This window comes from Tasmannia lanceolata, unplaced genomic scaffold, assembly GCF_043159265.1.
Source record: "Tasmannia lanceolata isolate RefF3 unplaced genomic scaffold, GAP_Taslan_0.1 ptg000037l, whole genome shotgun sequence".
NCBI classification, from domain to species: domain Eukaryota; kingdom Viridiplantae; phylum Streptophyta; class Magnoliopsida; order Canellales; family Winteraceae; genus Tasmannia; species Tasmannia lanceolata.
This window is the reverse complement of record NW_027518714.1, coordinates 16,768,184-16,786,254: the sequence shown is the minus strand read 5'-3', so window position 1 is coordinate 16,786,254 and position 18,071 is coordinate 16,768,184. Positions and strand designations below refer to the sequence as shown.

The window sequence follows — 18,071 nt, the reverse complement described above, 5'->3', positions numbered from 1 at the left end:
ATTTAAAACCATGCCTACAGTTTACCCAACAAATGAACTGTTGCAATCACTGAATTGGAGAATGGAGAATGGAGAATGGAGCAGACTACCTGAATTGGTAGTCCGAGGACTACTTAAGCCAAGAATGTTACAAAAAGAAAATATCGCCCATTGAAAAATCTAATGAAAATAAAAAAGATAATGATATCTGCACTACAATATTTTGATAATGGCACTGCTCACTTTGTTTTACAATCCTTCAATTAGCTTTTCACTGATTGGACAATACTCAAGATGATATCAACATCCAGTCAAAAAAGTGTAAAACAAAGTGAGCAGTGCCTTTAACAAAATATGTTAGTGCAGACATCAGTCAAAGTGAGTAGTGCCATTATAATAAATATGGTAGTGCAGACATCAGTCACGGAAAGGAAAATCAGTACAAGTTCTTCAACATAGATCACTCCCAAATATATTTATTATCTTCTAATAATCTATTTACTCAATTACAACAAGTGTTTTTTGGAGGATAATAATAGTTACAATTAATCAATCCAATGAAAGAATGATTAAAATATAATGAAGGAGAAAGTCACTTGAACAGTTCACTCCCAAGAGTTACAACACCAATATCCTCACTGGTACCTGTATTGTGTTGAGAACCTATTTCTGCCTCTTGAATCACTTCCAACTCTCTAACCACCTGCTTCATCGTCGGCCTTCTCGGGCCAGTTTCTATGCATTGCAATGCCAGCTCCATCAATCGTTGCATCGCAACCCCCACATTCGCTATCGTTTTATCAAGAAAACCATCAAGATCATTGGTACTCTTTGCCTTCATTATCCAAAAAAGAAAAGGCTAATGAGCATTAGCCATAGATTTGAATAGAAAAGATAAATAGTATTCACTCATCAAAACAAGCTAATAAGCATTTTTTTTTTGAATGATAACAAGCTAATAAGCATTAACCATAGATTTTTTATTTTTGGTTCGTAAGCAGGGATTGAACCTCTGACCTAAACTAATTGAGGAATATTGTCTTTACCAATGAGCTAGAGGCTCAACCCCTCGTTAACCATAGATTTGAATAGCAAAGACAAATAGTTTTCGGTTATCTGATTCAAGTTTCATCCATACAATGGTGAGTGGTGGGAATCAAACCTTGAAGGTTAGGAGCTTTCAATATGCTACTTTATTGCAATTTCAGAATCAATAACTACAATCTGTAAAAGTATGTCATGCTATATCTGTACTTTATAGATATACAAGGATTCCTAGACCGTGTTATGCATGTGTAAAATGGAAGGGGAGCGAGATTTGAGTGTTTTTCAGGAGCAGTCGCTCGAGGGGGGGGGGGGGGGGGGGGGGGCGGGCGGGCGCTGTCTCCGTGATGACAAGTCAGGAAACCAAATCTCGGAGTCTCCGTCATGAGAAATTGCTAAAAATCCAGAAAATGTTGATCCGGTTTTAAGCAAAGTTTTTTGTTTCCGATTTTTATCAACTTCTCATCATGGAAACAACCATTTCCGGGATCTTGTTTCCTGATTTTCAGGATCTTCACACTTGAAGATGCCCGATTTATCATGAAAACAAATTCCTGGCAGCCAAACGTGCCCCAAGTGATCTACTTTTTCCTGGTTTTTAGCTGCTTCTCAACCTCATCTCACTCGCGCCCCTCTCAACCTCTTCTCCCACCTCCCCTACCCCTTTCACCACTTGGAGACACTGATTTATCATGAAAAAAAATAAAATCATGAGAGCCGAACATGCCCAAGGTGTAAAAAAGTTTCATGGAAAATGACATTCCATGGAAAAATCCATGGTCAGCTTCTTCTTTTTTTTTTTTAAAAAAGGAAATTTTTTTACTAGCATCCATCGCAAAAGGCATTTTGCGGATGGTCTGTTGCATGTGACAGCAGCCAAACAGGCTCGCTTTTCAGCAGATTTTGTCTTCATTTACGAGGTGGCTGCTGTCACATGCAACAGACCATGCAGGAAATGCCTTTTGCGATGGATGCTAGCAAATCCCTTTCAATGTAAAATGAATTTAGAAAAAGCTATAATTTTTTCTGTGGACAGAAAATTCCAATAAAAATTTTCCATGGAAAAAATTTCCAATATAAAATTTTCCATAGAAAGATAATGAATGACAATGGAAAAAAATTGAATGACAATGGAAACTTTCATGTTTACTACATATTATAGATAGATATATACAAGAAATTATATGATGAATAGGCGGACAGACTCGAATTCATCATCCCACCCTTGATATTTGATCAAACAGCAGTACACTGTTTAAGATGCTGCTGTCGGATCAAATATCAAGGGCGGCACTTCCGTTGTACCACGAATACGAGTTTGACGAATATGAGTTTGTCTGCACACTACTTTGCACATACATACATGCGTATGATTTTCAGAAAACATTCATAAATTGGTGCAGTAAGAAAGCTCAACTACTAGAGGTAAGTTGGCTAATCATATAATATGGTGATCAGAAGCAAGAAAATAAAGTACCTGTTCTACTAAATTGTGTTTTGTTTCTGATCGATTCCTGTTGACAGCTTCACGTCCACTTACTAGCTCCAGCAAGAAGACCCCGAAACTGTAAACGTCGCTTCTTTCAGGAAACCCATTGGACATTGATAGCCTGAATCAGAATTTCCATCACTCTCATGGTAAACGTTAAATTAAAATAAACAGTGATCACAGCCTAGAAACACGATTTACTTGAAAACTCATTGAATTAAGGAATAACTTAATCTTTTAAAACCAGAGAACCAAGCTTTTCAGTACTGGATCAAATGCTCAACCGAGTACTAAACCTGAATCAAGTACTTGGACAACTCACTTAACTTTTTACAGCTCAATTGAGCTGTATGCCACAACTCTCAAGTACTTGAAAAGTTTTATGACTGATGACTATAGGCTCCAGATTGAGTTGATTTTAAACATTAACAGAGACAATTTATGCAATTACTATGCTGATATCAATGGAAGCCTCCACTAGATAAACAAAAAGGGTAAAAGAGCATACTCTGGATCAAGAAAGTAGTAATCAGTGCCCGATGATGTTCCAGCACGGTAAACCCCAATTAGTAACTTGGACAGTCCAAAATCAGCTACCTTAGCAGTATAGTTTTCATCCACAAGGACATTGCTGGTTTTGAAGTGCATATGTAGGAGAGGGGGCATCAATCCATGCAGATAATCCAGTCCTGATTGCAACGAAAAGATAGAAATGGTAGTATTGTCAATTAGATCCACAAAAGAACAATTTCTTTCTCTTGAAATTTGCATGCCGACTAAGTGACACATACAGGAAGCTAAATGGAAAGAAATTCAGCGTCATAAGATATATACATCAGGGGCATGATCAGTCATTGGTACAAGAGAGATAAAAATGAATAATAAGGATTCACTGGTACAAGAGAGATAAAAATGAATATTAAGGATTCACTGGTACAAGAGATAAAAATGAATATTAAGGATTAATTGCTATGACTCGACATGGACACGGGGTGTCGGACACGGCAAACTACCAAAATTTAGAAACGGGGACACGGCTAAAATAGAAAGTATATATACTCATGATTTGTGAACACAGATTCGTGTGCCGAGTTTCGACCAAGTTTCGACACGGATCCGAGGTATCTGACATGGAAACCCCTAAAAAACTAGAAATAGTGTCACTCATACACATACATACATATAAAGTTGCTAACACTTCTAGTAGTACATCTAAAAGTGTCTAAAGGAGTGTCGACACGTGTGGACACAGGTGTCGTGTCGGACACGACACGACACGTGTGTCGGCAATAAATTCGAAGTGTCGGCCAAATCATAGATTAATTGGTACATGCATTTCGAAAAAAAAAGATTAATTGGTACAAGAGATAAAAATGAATATTAAGGATCTATTATACAAAACACTTACCTTTAGCTGCACCTAAAGCAATGGATAAACGTTGGCGGATGTCTAGCTTTCCGATGGGTAGACCGTCAGCATCTGCAAGAAGACAAGAACAGGTTAGAGAGAGAGAGAAAGAGAGAGAGAGAGAGAGAGAGAGAGAGAGAGAGAGAGAGAGAGAGAGAGAGGCGCACCATATAGATGACTCCCAACATTCCCATTAGGTAGATAGTCATAGATAAGTAACTGCTGATGGCTCTCTTGGCAATAACCAATAAGCTTGACAATATGCTTGTGGCGAACACGGCCTATGTTTTCTACCTGTAATTCATAGCAAAACACGTGTACAAATCAACCAATGTAACAGGTAGACTCCATTCTTTCAAGGAATACTGTGACACATCTCAGACATGTTAACATGGGTATTAAGATAAAACTTTGAGTTTTTTTTTTCTTAAATTATTTGTATATTGCATATCAGTTGTATAGTTGTGGGGGAACACTAGCAGTCTAGCACTATTCATGCAAGCAAAACAGTTCTGCATTGCTTTTGCACTAAAAGACTCCTAAATTTAACGAAATCAACCAAAAACCCTCTTCATGTAAGTTTGTAAACCAACATGCCCTTACATTTTAGTCAATAATCAAAATCATCTCCTTGCCCGATAAATGGCACTACCTTTTCTAATTGTCATTTCTTTAGAGCTTATCCTCATATTTTAAAATCAAAAGAATATTTAATTGCAATAGAAATTATCTCAAATTGTATGCATTCATCATTGTGGACTCCCCCGAGTCGAGTCCCTTTTTCCTTGGCCGCATTCTGTGTTTTGCCTGACAAAGTCAATAAAAACTCCTTTGCCTCTCCCAAGTTATGACCGTATCAACTGAGTACTCATCCGCATCAACTGAGTACTCATCCGCATCAACCGAATACTCTACCGCGCCGTGCCGACTCTACATTACCCTATCTTCTATTCAATTGTTGGGAAATGTTAAGAGTTATTTCATCTTCACCATTGTGATTCCCTTCATCTACTTCACATCCTTCTTCTTAGATAATTTTTACCGAAGTTACTATCCGTTCATATTTCGATAGCTTTGAATTTGGGTCAAAGTTCATTGAAAGCCAATCCAAACGTTGGATCTTGATATTTAAATATGGCAGTTGAGATATTTTCCCAAAAAAAATGAAATTTGAGAAGGGATTATGTCAATCTAGCTGTTGGGTTTTAGATCAAAATGGTGCTGAATAATTCCCTTGGAGCTTTTAGGAAAACCCAAGTCTGTTCAGGAACTTTGAGCTGAAAATCTATAAAATAAGTTCACTTAGACGAAGGTTAAGATCAGCCACTCTGGATGTTTGGTTTCAGATCTGTTTGATTCAACTAGGTTGCCCAAGTTGGATTAACAAAACTACAAAATATTTCTGAATTTTGAAAAGAGGAATCAAAATCATAGCAATGATTTTCTTTTTTTGAGAACTATCAAGAAATTACTACGACGAGCAATCACGAAATCACTTCAAGATCTAAAGGAAGAAATCACTTCTTCAAAAGCTAGAAGCACTGGATTTCTTTTTGTCCAGCACTTTTAAGCCATTATACACCGCCCTAACCTCTGCTTCACCAATGGGGACTGCGAAAGCCCATATCACCTCCCCACTTTTATTTCTTAGAACACCCCTACAGGACCAGGGTTCCCCCAACTTGAACATCAAAATTAAATTTCAAAAATTCCGGCTCTGGAGGCTCTCAATCCTGTACAATCTTTTCTTGCACCTCCATACTATAGCATATCTGTCGCCACCTGAACCACAAGTCGCAGGCCGACACAAATCTGAAGCTAGGAAGATTTTTTACCCAAGAGATAATCAGGGCCACTACTTTACAATATAAAAAGTGAGATCCCTTGGAAATACCTTTAAACATTCTAGCAATACACACTTTCCATAAGACTCATATGGTAGCTAAAAAAAAACCTCCCACAAGATCTTCCCTTTTTTCTTCCAAGGCACCAAGGGCCAGCCAAGAAAAAATCCTCAAGAGTGGCGGGGAACACCCAAGCTATACCAAATCTAGCCAGGATTTTGCTTAAAACCTCCCTTGCGACTTTACAATGGATGAATAAATGGTCAACAGCTTCCCCTGCTTCAATACATAAAAGGCAGTGGTCGATGATCATAATCTCCCGCTTTCGCAAAAAAGTCGACTATTTGAATCTTGTTTAAAAGCACCGCCCACCCAAAAATGCAGACCCTAGGCATTTTGTTGGGTTTGGAGTGGACAATGGATTTTCACTTGACTTTACAAAATGCCCAAAATACTTGTCGCTAAAAACATGAATAAAAGACTCACCTAAATCCCTATAACTATTAGAAAAAAGACATCGCGAGACACATGATGGGTCCCTCCATCCTACATAACTTCTTGATTCTTGGAACAGATGGTCCCCCATCAACTATGTTGCATGGGCATGTTAGTTCGCCCGACATTCGTACCAAATTAAAGGGCACTTGTACGGGTACAACACTAGTGGTGGTTTGGAACTGTATGAGCACATTCTCCTATGGTTACTTGTATTGTATGAGCACGAGAGCGTTCATTTGTATGCTACAACACTATTAGGCACTTGTACGGTACCATTACTGGTTGTGTAACACATTCCTTAGCAATTCCAAAGGAAGACCCTAATCTTTAGAAGGTCAAGTCTATTTTCTTGGCAGGAATTCCAAATATACTTGTGTGCATGTTTCTCATGGGACATCAAAACAGGCATGTCTCCATAATCAAACTACCATCTTATCTATATGCCCATAACCTATACAATGTAAATCATATATGTACTTTAATTCGTGCGTCAGAGAGTGCGGGTCTCTGTGACCTCATCCATATGCTAACCATTAGCAACAAATCAACCATTGTTTGTTCTGAGCAGGCAAAGTTTCAACTGTTTCACCCGTTTCTTAATCTCTAATATCATATATTTTCCTGTAAGTAAGTTTTGGATATGCAAAATCTTTCTCTATGACGGAAGACAAATGGCCAACCATATATGAAGACATCTCCATTAACTAAGCCCCAGAAATGTAAGGCATCATGTAGTCATGAAACATTATAGTAAAACTGTAAAACTACTTAATCGAGTTGTCAATTTACCTCTTGAACAAATAAATGACTTGGGTTGCATAAATGTCGTTTGATAGCCACAATAGATCCATCGTGAAGCAGTCCTTTGTATACTAAACCAAACCCACCTTCACCAATGACGTTACATTGACTAAAGTTGGATGTGGCATGCACAAGCTCTGCGACTGTCAACTGCCTCAGACTCTGTGTCTCAAATGGAGAGAGGGCTTCAGCATGGAGTGGTCCTCTCCCTCTTGCCCACTCCACTGAAAGAATGCATGAAGGAAAAGCAACCAAGATCTATGAAGCTAACCACAAATGATCATCAAACTACAATAGACAAATCCGTACACTAATTTACTATTATTTTCTAGGGGTGCAACTCGGGTCGGATTGAGGCCAACCCGAACCAGAACCGAGAAACCATTTTTACTCAACCCGAACCGGGCCCAACCCAAGTTCCAACCCGAGGAACCTTTTTTCCAACCCGAATCCAACCTGACCCGAGTTCCAACCCAACCCAACCCGAGTTTTTAAGCTTTAAAAACTAAAAAAAATGTCGGGTTTCACTCAAGTCGGGTTGCCCGAGCCCTCAACCCAAACCCAAACACACCCCGAAAGATACCTAACCCGACCTGACTTTTTTTTCAGGTTGAACCCGACCCGAGTTGCACCCCTATTATTTTCAAATCATTGCAGATTAGCCATAGACAAAGCATTTTGATGAGCTTAAGGTTACCTTGAGATGATGGGTCAGAAGATCCAGTCTCAGATGCTCTCCTTGCAAGTCTTTTGGCACGCATTAAGCAGAAATACACAACCACTACCACTGTAGCAACAATCACAGTTGCACTAACGCCACCAACAATAATCGCCATCATTCTTTTTTTTCTTGGCTTTCCAGCATCAGTGGCTTGTAAAGGAGTAAAGGTGGGACCACCTAGATCCCCAGCGGTTGTGGCGGCTTCACTTGCTTTTCTTGACTTTACGGCATCAACAACTTGTAAAGGAGCCAATGTTGGAGAGGGTGAGAAAGTAGAATCACAGGCGGGCAAATTGAATATTCCACTCTGTGAACAAGGCGCATTGTTCCCATGCAACCTGTGGAACAAGGAATGATGCTTAACCAAAATTTCAACTAAGTAACAAAAGGCAGAAATAGAAAAAGAAAAAAACAAAGATATCACCCAAATCTTACGTAACAAGGCTATTCCATTTTCAAAAATGTTTCCGTCACACACATGTAGGACTTGCGTGATGGACAAAAATTGACACGGGTAATATGGCGCAAGACCTTAATTTTTTTTTCCTTTTTTTTTTTGGTGCCATCATATAATAATAATTCATCGACTCAACTCAACTCCACTCAACTAAGCCTTTGTCCCAAACTACTTGGGGTCAGCTAATGAATCCTTTAGAAAATTTTCATCAAGAAGGTGAAAGAATCTACCCGGCTCAAATTGACTAAGTCTAATCCTGACACTAGTCGGGTTTGTCTTCATGGATCATTTTCTTCCATTCTCTCCTGTCCAAGGTCATGTTCTCTGTTATGTTCCTAGACATCAATTCTTTCCTCACTATTTCTACCCAAGTTGTTTTCTGTCCACCCCTACTCCTTTTTACTCCATCAATTTGGCATGAGTCACTTCTTCTCACTGGAGCATCCAAAGGCCTACGTTGGATATGCCCAAGCCATCTTAAGTGGTGCTCTCTCATCTTCTCCTCAATTGCTGCCACCCCCACCTTTTTACGGATGTCTTCATATTTAATTCTATCTAACCTTGTGTGGCCGCACATCCATCTAAGCATTCGCATCTCCGGTACACCCATCTTATGCACATGATGCTTCTTGGTGGCCCAACATTCTGAGCCGTACAGCATGGCTGGCCTCACAGCTGTCTTATAAAACTTTCCCTTCAACTTGGTAGGTATATTACGGTCGCACAGAACTCCTGAAGCATGCTTCCACTTCAACCAACCCGCTCTTATTCTATGGTAAACATCCTCTTCAATCTCTCCTTACTTATGTAGGATTGAATCAAGATTGCAAAAGATATCCCTCTTAGGTACCTCCTGTCCAGTCATATTTACTACATCATCGCCCCGCCTCGTTACATTACTAAAGTTGCACTCCATATACTCTATCTTAGTCCTACTCAGTCTAAAATCTTTGGATTCCAAAGTCGTTCTCCATAAGCATTAACTCCTTTGGTTTCATCAATTAATACGATGTCATCTGCAAATAACATACAACACGGCACCTCATCCTGGATACCCTCTGTAAATTCATCCATAACTAGCGTAAAAAGATAAGGGCTTAGAGCTGATCCTTGGTGCAGTCCTATTGTAATTGGAAACTCACTAGACGTGCCATCCGTAGTTCTGACAATAGTTACTGCTCCATCGTACATATCCTTAATCACATCAACATATTTAGTAGGTCCTTTTTTCCTTTCACGAACCCACCACATAACACTCCTGAGAACCCTATCATATGCTTTCTCCAAATCAATGAAAACCATATGAACATCCTTTTTATTTTCTCTAAATCTCTCCATTGACTGCCTAATTAAGAAGAAAGCTTCCATAGTCGATCGTCCGGATATGAAGCCAAACTGATTCTCTAACATTTTAGTCTCTTTCTTAGTCTATGCTCAATTACCCTCTCTTGTGAAATGAATCCTATATAATACTTATTCGTCAAGACACATTTTATTTATTTTAAGACCTAAATGAGACATATAAGAGTACATTTTGAAACATTATCACATAGCTGTATGAGCATTTCAGGCTGGAGTGTCTAATGCCTTGTGTGTGAATCTGACATTGTTGTGTGTTTCTATATCTGGATTACATAACTCAAGAATAAAAAGACTTTTATAATCTGAATATAACCACAAACATATGTGCAAGGGCAAAGCATGGCAGGTATGCAGCATAACAAACACTTTTGGCAACCTTTGTTAATGTTTTGAATCTAAACCAATAAGAAATCATTCGCTACAAAAGATAACTACCACAAGAAGATTATCTACGACTGAAAATCCACAGCCTACGACTGAAAACCCACAGCTCGCTGCAAGTGTAAAGACTTCAGTCACATAACCGATTAGTGTAGCTACATTCCAGACCAGAAACCATCTTTAATCAAGCAAGAATGGAGGCCAGTCAAGAGAAATGTGGAAGCCGCCCAATTCCAAGCCATTAGAACCCAGACAATCAAAGTAGGGCATAAACAAGAACCCACAGGAGGGAAAAGTCTGGATCAAGAAAACAGATTCTCAGCACTAGTAGATCTTGATGAAGTATCCTAATCTGGAGGAGAAACCAATAATATGGAGGAGGCTCTTGAAAATATGGATATAAATGTCATCAAAGGGGACTCTTGGCAAAAAGTCCAAAGGAAAAGAGGAAAAACCTCCTTCCCTGTCTGCTTTGAAGAGAAGGCACAGGAAGCTGGTAAAGAAGAACACCCCCAACAAAAGAACGCAGAACTCCTCCATCAAAGAAGAACAGAACCCCCAAAGATTCAAGAGTTGAGGAAGAGCCAGAGAATAAAGAAATCTAGCCAGAGAATAAAGAAATCTAGCCAGAAGATGATAGACTCTCTGGATCATAGTAAAGATGGCTTCACCTGAGAATGGGACCGGATTTAGGGATCACGCGTCTCCCAAGCCCCGACAATTACACAAATCCAACTCGAGCACTATCTTTTTGCTTTGCCTGTTTTGAGTATGTTCTTAGGGGTTTCATAACCCTGGTTGTACTGCCCTCTTCCTTAGACACTGTTCAAAGGATTGGGTATTGATCTTGATCCTGATATTGTATCATCTTTCTTTATCCAATATACTGGTAGGAGCCCGCCTAACCCCAGCTTACCCATAAGAAAAAACTGATAACACTCACCTTCCATTGTTTGGTCCCGATGATTTAGAGAGAGGGTCTGAGAGCATCAAATGGATCGATTACTTTCTTTTACTTTTTCTTTTTTTGAATGGTAAATGGATCAATTACTATTAGTCTATAAGCTGTGTTACGATCTCCACTTGGATATAAAGATGAGATTAGGTGAGCACATACCAATCTTGTAGATTTTATGTTAAATATTATTATACAAAGATAAGACATCGGGATAATTTGCCTCAGTTTGCTTCGATTTGGAATCATGTCCCATTCACTAGAGCAGTTCCCTTCATCTGATTAGTGTTCGTGGCAAAAATTACTTGCAAATCAACTTGAGAAAATAAAATTTAGAGAAATGGCTGATTCAAAATTCTGTGGCCACATTGAGGAGGACCCATCTCACCTTTTTATCCGGTGTCTGTGATCCTCCTTAATTTGGTTGTTTTCTTTTTCTTATTCAGTACTTTTTAGTAATCTTTCTAACATTGGTAGCATGAGTGAATTTTGGTCGTGGCAGTGCCTCTTAAGCTTCTCTACAGAATAATTTTCCTTCTGTATTAGGTAGATAGGGAAAGGGCAGACTTGAATGTGTCTGCTCGATATTTACATCACAATCAATAAATTTGAAATGAAGGATGAGGTGCTTCACAAGTATGTTCATGGAGACGGTGTGCTTGATTAAAGACTAAGTCGTGACATCATTCTCATATTCATCATGAAGGAAATCCACTGGCTGACTGATTTAGCTACTTTTGGCATCTGTTGTAGTAATATTATCACATGGCTGTATGTGCCAAATCTGATTTTTTTTGTTGGGTCCTCTCCTAAGCCCTTGATTTCATCTTGTATCTTGTGTCTTTCCTTATTTTGTATCTTTGCCTTACTTTTCAATCAATTTTCATTTTCTTAAAAAAGAAAAAGAAGAATATATATATATATATATATACACACACACACACACACACACACACACAGAGATACATATACATATATATGTGTGTGTGTGTGTGTGTGTGTGTGTATTTATAATATTTGTTTACTATGTCTTTAGAGCAAGAGTAGAGATTGTTATATTAAAACGCAGAAAAGGAGGAGTAACGGTAGACAGGAGATAAAGGATAGGTTCTACTTACAAAGAAATAATGGTCCAATCCGTCGATCTACAACAACAGCTAACACCAGTCCATGGTCTCAAACATGGGTATTTCCCCTCCCAACTACTTAACTGCTGAGGATTGCCAACAGCACTTTTGAAAGAAAGTAATGGTTTGGCTGTAGTGAGACACGAATAAGTTAGGCATCAGATTTCGTCTCTGGAAATCTTGTTGATTATGAAAAAATAGCAACATTTTAAACATATCCTCACAGAGTCAAAAGAAACAAATAATGGCAATTCATAACACCAAGAGCCCATGACAAAACAAAAGAGCTAGAAAATATAATACCAATCAAATTCATTGACAGTTTCCCTGCAACACAACAACATCTTGAAACTAGGATCGAATTGCAAAGATGTTAAAGTTTCATTTGATTCAAACTCTTTGATGGGTTATTCTAAGAATTGGAAGAGGTTGCAAGGAATAATAAATTGATAATTATCCCACTGATCCCCAATTGGGTTATAAGCAAATGCAAAAGTAAGCTACATGTATGATGCACATGGTGCGTACATAAGTATAGGTGTTTTCTTCCACTGACTATTAAAGATAAGATGCATGGCAAGGCTAGGAACATAGAAGACACTGAAAAGAGTAAGTGTTTTAATATGCGGATGTGGGTCAAAATGCAACCAAAGTAAATCGTAGTTGACTCGGCCCGGCGCGGCCGAGTACTTGGTTGACATGGTCGGTCAAAATACAACCAAAGTAAATCGTAGTTGACTCGGCCCGGCGCGGCCGAGTACTCGGTTGACATGGTCATAACTTGGAAGAGTCAAAGGAGTTTTGATTGATTCTGTAAGGCAAAACACGGACTTGGGCCAAAACGCGGCCAAGGTAAAAGATAGTCAACTCAGGCGAGTCGACCATGACTCAGGAGAGTTTTTAAAACTATGGGCTACCCTTTTCGGATTCGTCAATTAGTTTTGCATCTAATTCAACAAATTACAGTAGTTCTATAGTGCATATTTTCAAATTCTTTTTATCTTGATTTCAAATGTCATCTTAGATTTGCATTCTTAATCTAAAATACATGATATTTCTTTGAATCTAATCATGATATGTGATTATTCCTTCCAATTTTGCATTATTCATTTCAAATATTTTTCAGTTCAGTTTTTTAATTTTGTTCTTTCATCCTTTCCAATGATCATAGCATGTTAGCATAGTGGTAGTATGGTAGACATAAAGTTCTTTTCATTTTAAACCCAAAAATCCAAACTCTGAGTCAAATCTGAACTAATTATCCAGAATCTGCATCCATTGTAGCATGTTTTCCCCTTTTAGCGATACAAGTAAAGTTAAAACAGTATTGCACTTAATTTTACATCAGAAGTCCAAACTGCATTAAGAAACAAGACAAATGTACTTTATAATTAGAACTTTTTATCATTATGAAACAAGATCAAACTTTCTACGATTATTGCATAGGATGAAAAACAAGATTAGCATATTCTTTATTTTTGCTCATTTGCTTCATATTTTCCCCTTTTAGTGATAAAAGTATGTTAAGATAGTATTGCACTTAATTTTACACCAAATCACATTAAGAAACAAGATTAAATGTACTTCTTATGATGAAAAGAAGGGATCTAATGTAGAGATTGATATTTAGTTGGGCAGGGATTGGCATCTAACACCTTCAACCCCGTAGTAGGAGAACGAAACCTACTTTGGGGTCATATATCGGTCCTACAGAATCAATCATGAGTCCTAGTCAGGGATTGGTGCCTAACAAAGGTGGCGGTTCATCTTTTTGAGTTAGTTATCCAACTTGAATTTCTAAAGCATGGCGCTCACAGTAAGTCCTAGTAATAATTTGTACCTTATAAATACATCTCGCTTAGTGTGTTTCATATGCCATTTCCAATGTCTAGAAACATAAAGTTAATGATAATTGTTGGATCCATACTCGTCCATACCGCCATGATCTGAGCATTCTCCCAAATCCACACATCATACCAACTAGCATCCTTCTTAGGTTTAGATTGAGTCAAGTACTTGAGCTTTCCTTTAGCAATGAGGGAAATCTGTACAAACTTAGAACATTAGGTATATCTAGTTCCATTAAGCTCAGTGGATGTCATCTGAACATGGTAGAAATATGAAGGGCTCACTAGCCCTAGTTTGACATCACCCTTACTCCCCATTATAAAGGGAATCAAATATCCAATATCAAGAAATGAAGTGGTGAACCAATATCAAGTACACTTCAGAAGTACACATACTTGCAAAATTTCACATGGAAGCCCTCATGCAAATCAGCAGCACCCTTAGTATGGACAGCAACACCTCATGAAAATAGGGTATTAAAATTTTTTTAGCCACAACACCTACACTGTGACAAGTGATTCACACTAATAGGCAGAAAGTGGCCATCCAAACTACACGAACACTAGCAAAGTACCAGAGAGGCCATATGAACACTCAACTTTTGTGCTAATGGGAAGCACACTCTATAGTATAGCCTATATGAATTGCATAAAAACTCCATGAACAAGGAAGCAACACATACTTATCTCACTGAAGAAAGTACATAGTCATCTAAGGCACTATTCCTACTTGATTTGACATGGAAGAGGAACAGCTTCAATAGCAAACACCCAATCACAAAAGCACAGAGAAACTCATAGGGTTTGTCTACAACAAGGGAAAAACCATAGATCTGGTGGTCCAATCAGCACAAGAAAGGTCTGGAGTATCCAAGATGTATCAAGAAGATTTAAAAAAAAAAAAAACAGCAAACTCAAACAAGTTTCTTCTGCCATTATCTTGCCAACAGCTTGATCAAGAGTGGAAAGTTTTGTTGAAATAAAGATGCTCAAAGACTCGAACATACTCAAATTCTGGCCGCATTCTCATCAACAATGTCATTAGATACTGACAATCATGGTAGTCCAAATAAAAAATAAGGGCTTCCTCAGAAAAAAGGGTCTAACAAGAACAATTGTTTCCAGATAAGAGAGCCAGATGCATAAAATTCTTGAATAGATTTATCACCTTGTTTAATCCACATTAAATCTTCCTTGAGTTTGTAAACATGAGCATGGACCCTAATGTGAAAAATCTCAAGAAATCTCATGTCTTTTGCATGGTTAAATTATATCCAATTGGTAGCAGCCCATTGTGAAGAACTCAAATATCCATGTCACAATCTTGGCAGTATTTATATTTACGTTGAGTAGATTTACATAGTGACCTGTTAACTCCTTCTGGTAAATTATACTAGTAAATCTCTAGTATGTGCAGTGCAGAGAATGACTAGAATTTAGGTTATCTTTCAGTTCCTGCAATATCAGATAAAAAATCACTCCAGGAGCCATTAAATGCAAAATATCAAAGTCCTAGCCAAAATCTAACTCTCTGATCAACAAGGCACCTGCTGAATTGGATTGGTTTGGTGCGGTTCAGATGACCCAGGCCAAAATCTTATTAAGAGTTGGGAACCTCATTCGCCTGTTTGGTACAAATTTCATAAACCAACAAGTTGTCCATTGACTCGGCGAAATTGAACATGAAAATTGAGAGTGGTTTCTGATTCAGGTCAGAAATTTCGAATATTCGTTGTAAGTTGTAACCAGGTCTAGTGTTGAATGAGTAACCTTGGATGTGAACTTTGGATACAAATGAAAACACAAAGAGAAAAAAAGATAATGAAGAAAGAACAATACCATAAATTTTCTGTTTTTTGCTGCATGACATTGCCTTCAATGTATTTGGTGCCGAAAGAAGAATTATAATAAGCAGTGGCAACTGTAGCCACCACAACCAGCACATTGTCAATGAGCATTACTCTCATAGAGCACGCTTGAACGATCGCCTATGTTTTGCTGACCGTCACAGAGGAGATGACACTAAACCCAAAAGACACCAAATGCAAATTGTCCCTACAAGCCAGCAATTGATTTGAACAAACTTATCAACAAACTATATTGAAGTGTGAGTTATGAAAAGCAAAAGAAACAAAAAGAAAAGCTCACCCTTTGACCAATGACTCAACTGAGTTTCAGAGGCATTCTCACCAAAGCTTCTGGGGACAACTTTGAAAGGGTTGAGATTAAGATTACAATCAAGATTTCAATGAAAAATGGAAAGAGAACCCCACATGATACCAAACAGGTAATGTCAAGTGAGGATTTTGCATTGTTGAAACTTAAAATGCAAAAGGATTTTGTGGGTTTCCCTTAAAATGCATACTTGGGATGAAAGAAACAGAGGAGATCAATAAAACCTTAACAAAAAAAGTGATATTTATTGTAATAAGGCCAAAAAAAAGACAATAACCAATGAAAACAAATTGGTTTTTTTTTTTTTTTTTTGAAATTTAAAACAAATTGGTTTGTTCCTAATGCAGGATCCTAAACTACAAGTATGCAAAAGGAATTCTAATGTTTCTTAAAAATTTCAGAGTTCCAAACCCACAATGAAAGAGATAAAGACCTGAAAAAACTTAACAGAGAATCTTCAGTAATGGGGGAAAAGAAAAAAAAAATAGGGTTTCTGAAAAAAGATGAAAAAAAGCAGATAAAAAGGGGCTGATTTCCAAAATAAGGGTCTTTGAAAGAGGACTGGCAACACAGAATGTCTCATGCAAGTTAGGTAATATGCACCTACAAAGTTTTGATTAGAGAAAGTAATAAAAGCTGGGTGTTGAACCAACAGAGAGATAGTCAATGGCTAAAAGTGCATACCAATAGGCTATAATTTTGCTGCAAGACTGGCAACAAGTAAAGCTCTCTCAAGTCCAGTAGAGGAGTAGACAGAGAGCAAATGGAAAAAGAAAAGCACCATAAATTATTAAATATGGTACATCTCCCTTGAAGCCAAATTGTTGAAAAACATCTAAAAAGCAAATAACTTTCCACAGACAATCAGTAGAAGACAAGCTATCGAATGGCCAGATTTTAGTAATGAATGTTCACACAAAATGACCCTTTGGCTTCCCTTTCAAAGGAACGTACAAACAGTAAATGAGGAGTGGTGTGCACTTTAATGTTCATCTTGTTCAAGAAACTGATTTCCCCCTTCAAGTTTTTCATTGAGCATGCTTAGAATCATAGTTACAAATTTCTTACAATTGTAAAAGGAAGCTGATATTGGCATAACAATCTGTCAAATGTTGTCCCAATTTCCAAAAGAGATCTCAAAAGCAAATTAAGAAAGAAAAGAGAAGGAGAGTTAGTGCAACTATCAAAAGATGGTAGTGCCAACCAAGGTTTTAAATATCGACCGAAATTTCGGATTTCGGTCAAGAGCGAAACCGAAATTGAGCATACATGAAATGAAACAGAAATTCGATCGAAAAAGGCTTTTTGCGGATGGTCTGTTGCATCTGACAGCAGCCACAGAGGCTCACTTTTCAGAAGATTTTGTCTTCGTTCACGAGGTGGCTCATGTCAGATGCAACAGACCATCCTCGAAAATCCTTTGTGACGGACGCTAGCAAATCCCTTATTTGTAAATCTTTTTTTATTTTGTTCGTAGGTACGGTGGGATTTAATCTAGGAGTTCAAGGTTGAGATTGGGGATGCAACTTAGGTCGGGTTCAACCTGATTTGGGCTTGGTTTGGGTTTGGCATTTCCTTGAATTGGGTTGGGTTAGGGTAGGAAAAGGCCAACCCAATTTAATTTCGGGTTGGGTTAATATCAATTTTCAAAATATAAGGGCTATTTTTATTTTTATTTTTGGGCAGTGAGAAATTGACCCCCAAATATCTTAAATCAACCCCCTATGTCTCTTTCTCTCTCCTCTGGGTTAGAGAGAGAAAGAGGAGAGAAAGACACATAGGGGGTCGACATATCACTCCCTTTTTTTCATATCACTCCCTTTTTTTGGCCCGGGCCAACCCTGCCTGATTTGGAAAAAATAACGAGTTACCCGGATTGGTTTAGGGTTGAGATTTAGAGGCAGGTTGGGTTATGGTTGACCCTTCTCGACCAAAAGATCAGCTCAAGTCGGATTAGGGTTGAGGGAATGCTAACTTGGGTTG

The 18,071-nt window shown here is 38.1% G+C and overlaps 1 protein-coding gene across 2 annotated transcripts; it reads right to left on the bottom strand.

The window, feature by feature from the left end:
* Positions 1–435: 435 nt before the first annotated feature.
* Positions 436–17,334, bottom strand: LOC143862006 (putative serine/threonine-protein kinase PBL28). 2 transcript variants are annotated; one of them, XM_077372998.1, is made up of 11 exons: positions 16,773–17,334; positions 16,062–16,121; positions 15,753–15,968; positions 12,058–12,196; positions 7,761–8,122; positions 7,052–7,287; positions 4,088–4,214; positions 3,921–3,992; positions 3,021–3,201; positions 2,501–2,633; positions 436–814 (listed from the first exon to the last, which is right to left on the bottom strand). In XM_077372998.1, the coding sequence occupies exons 3-11, from the start codon at positions 15,856–15,858 to the stop codon at positions 572–574; spliced, it is 1,599 nt and encodes a 532-aa protein (XP_077229113.1). In that variant the 5' UTR covers positions 15,859–15,968; positions 16,062–16,121; positions 16,773–17,334; the 3' UTR covers positions 436–571. The 2 variants fall into 2 exon arrangements, with proteins under 2 accessions (XP_077229113.1, XP_077229114.1); XM_077372999.1 differs by having other exon boundaries at positions 16,062–16,111.
* Between the last annotated feature and the right edge of the window lie 737 nt (positions 17,335–18,071).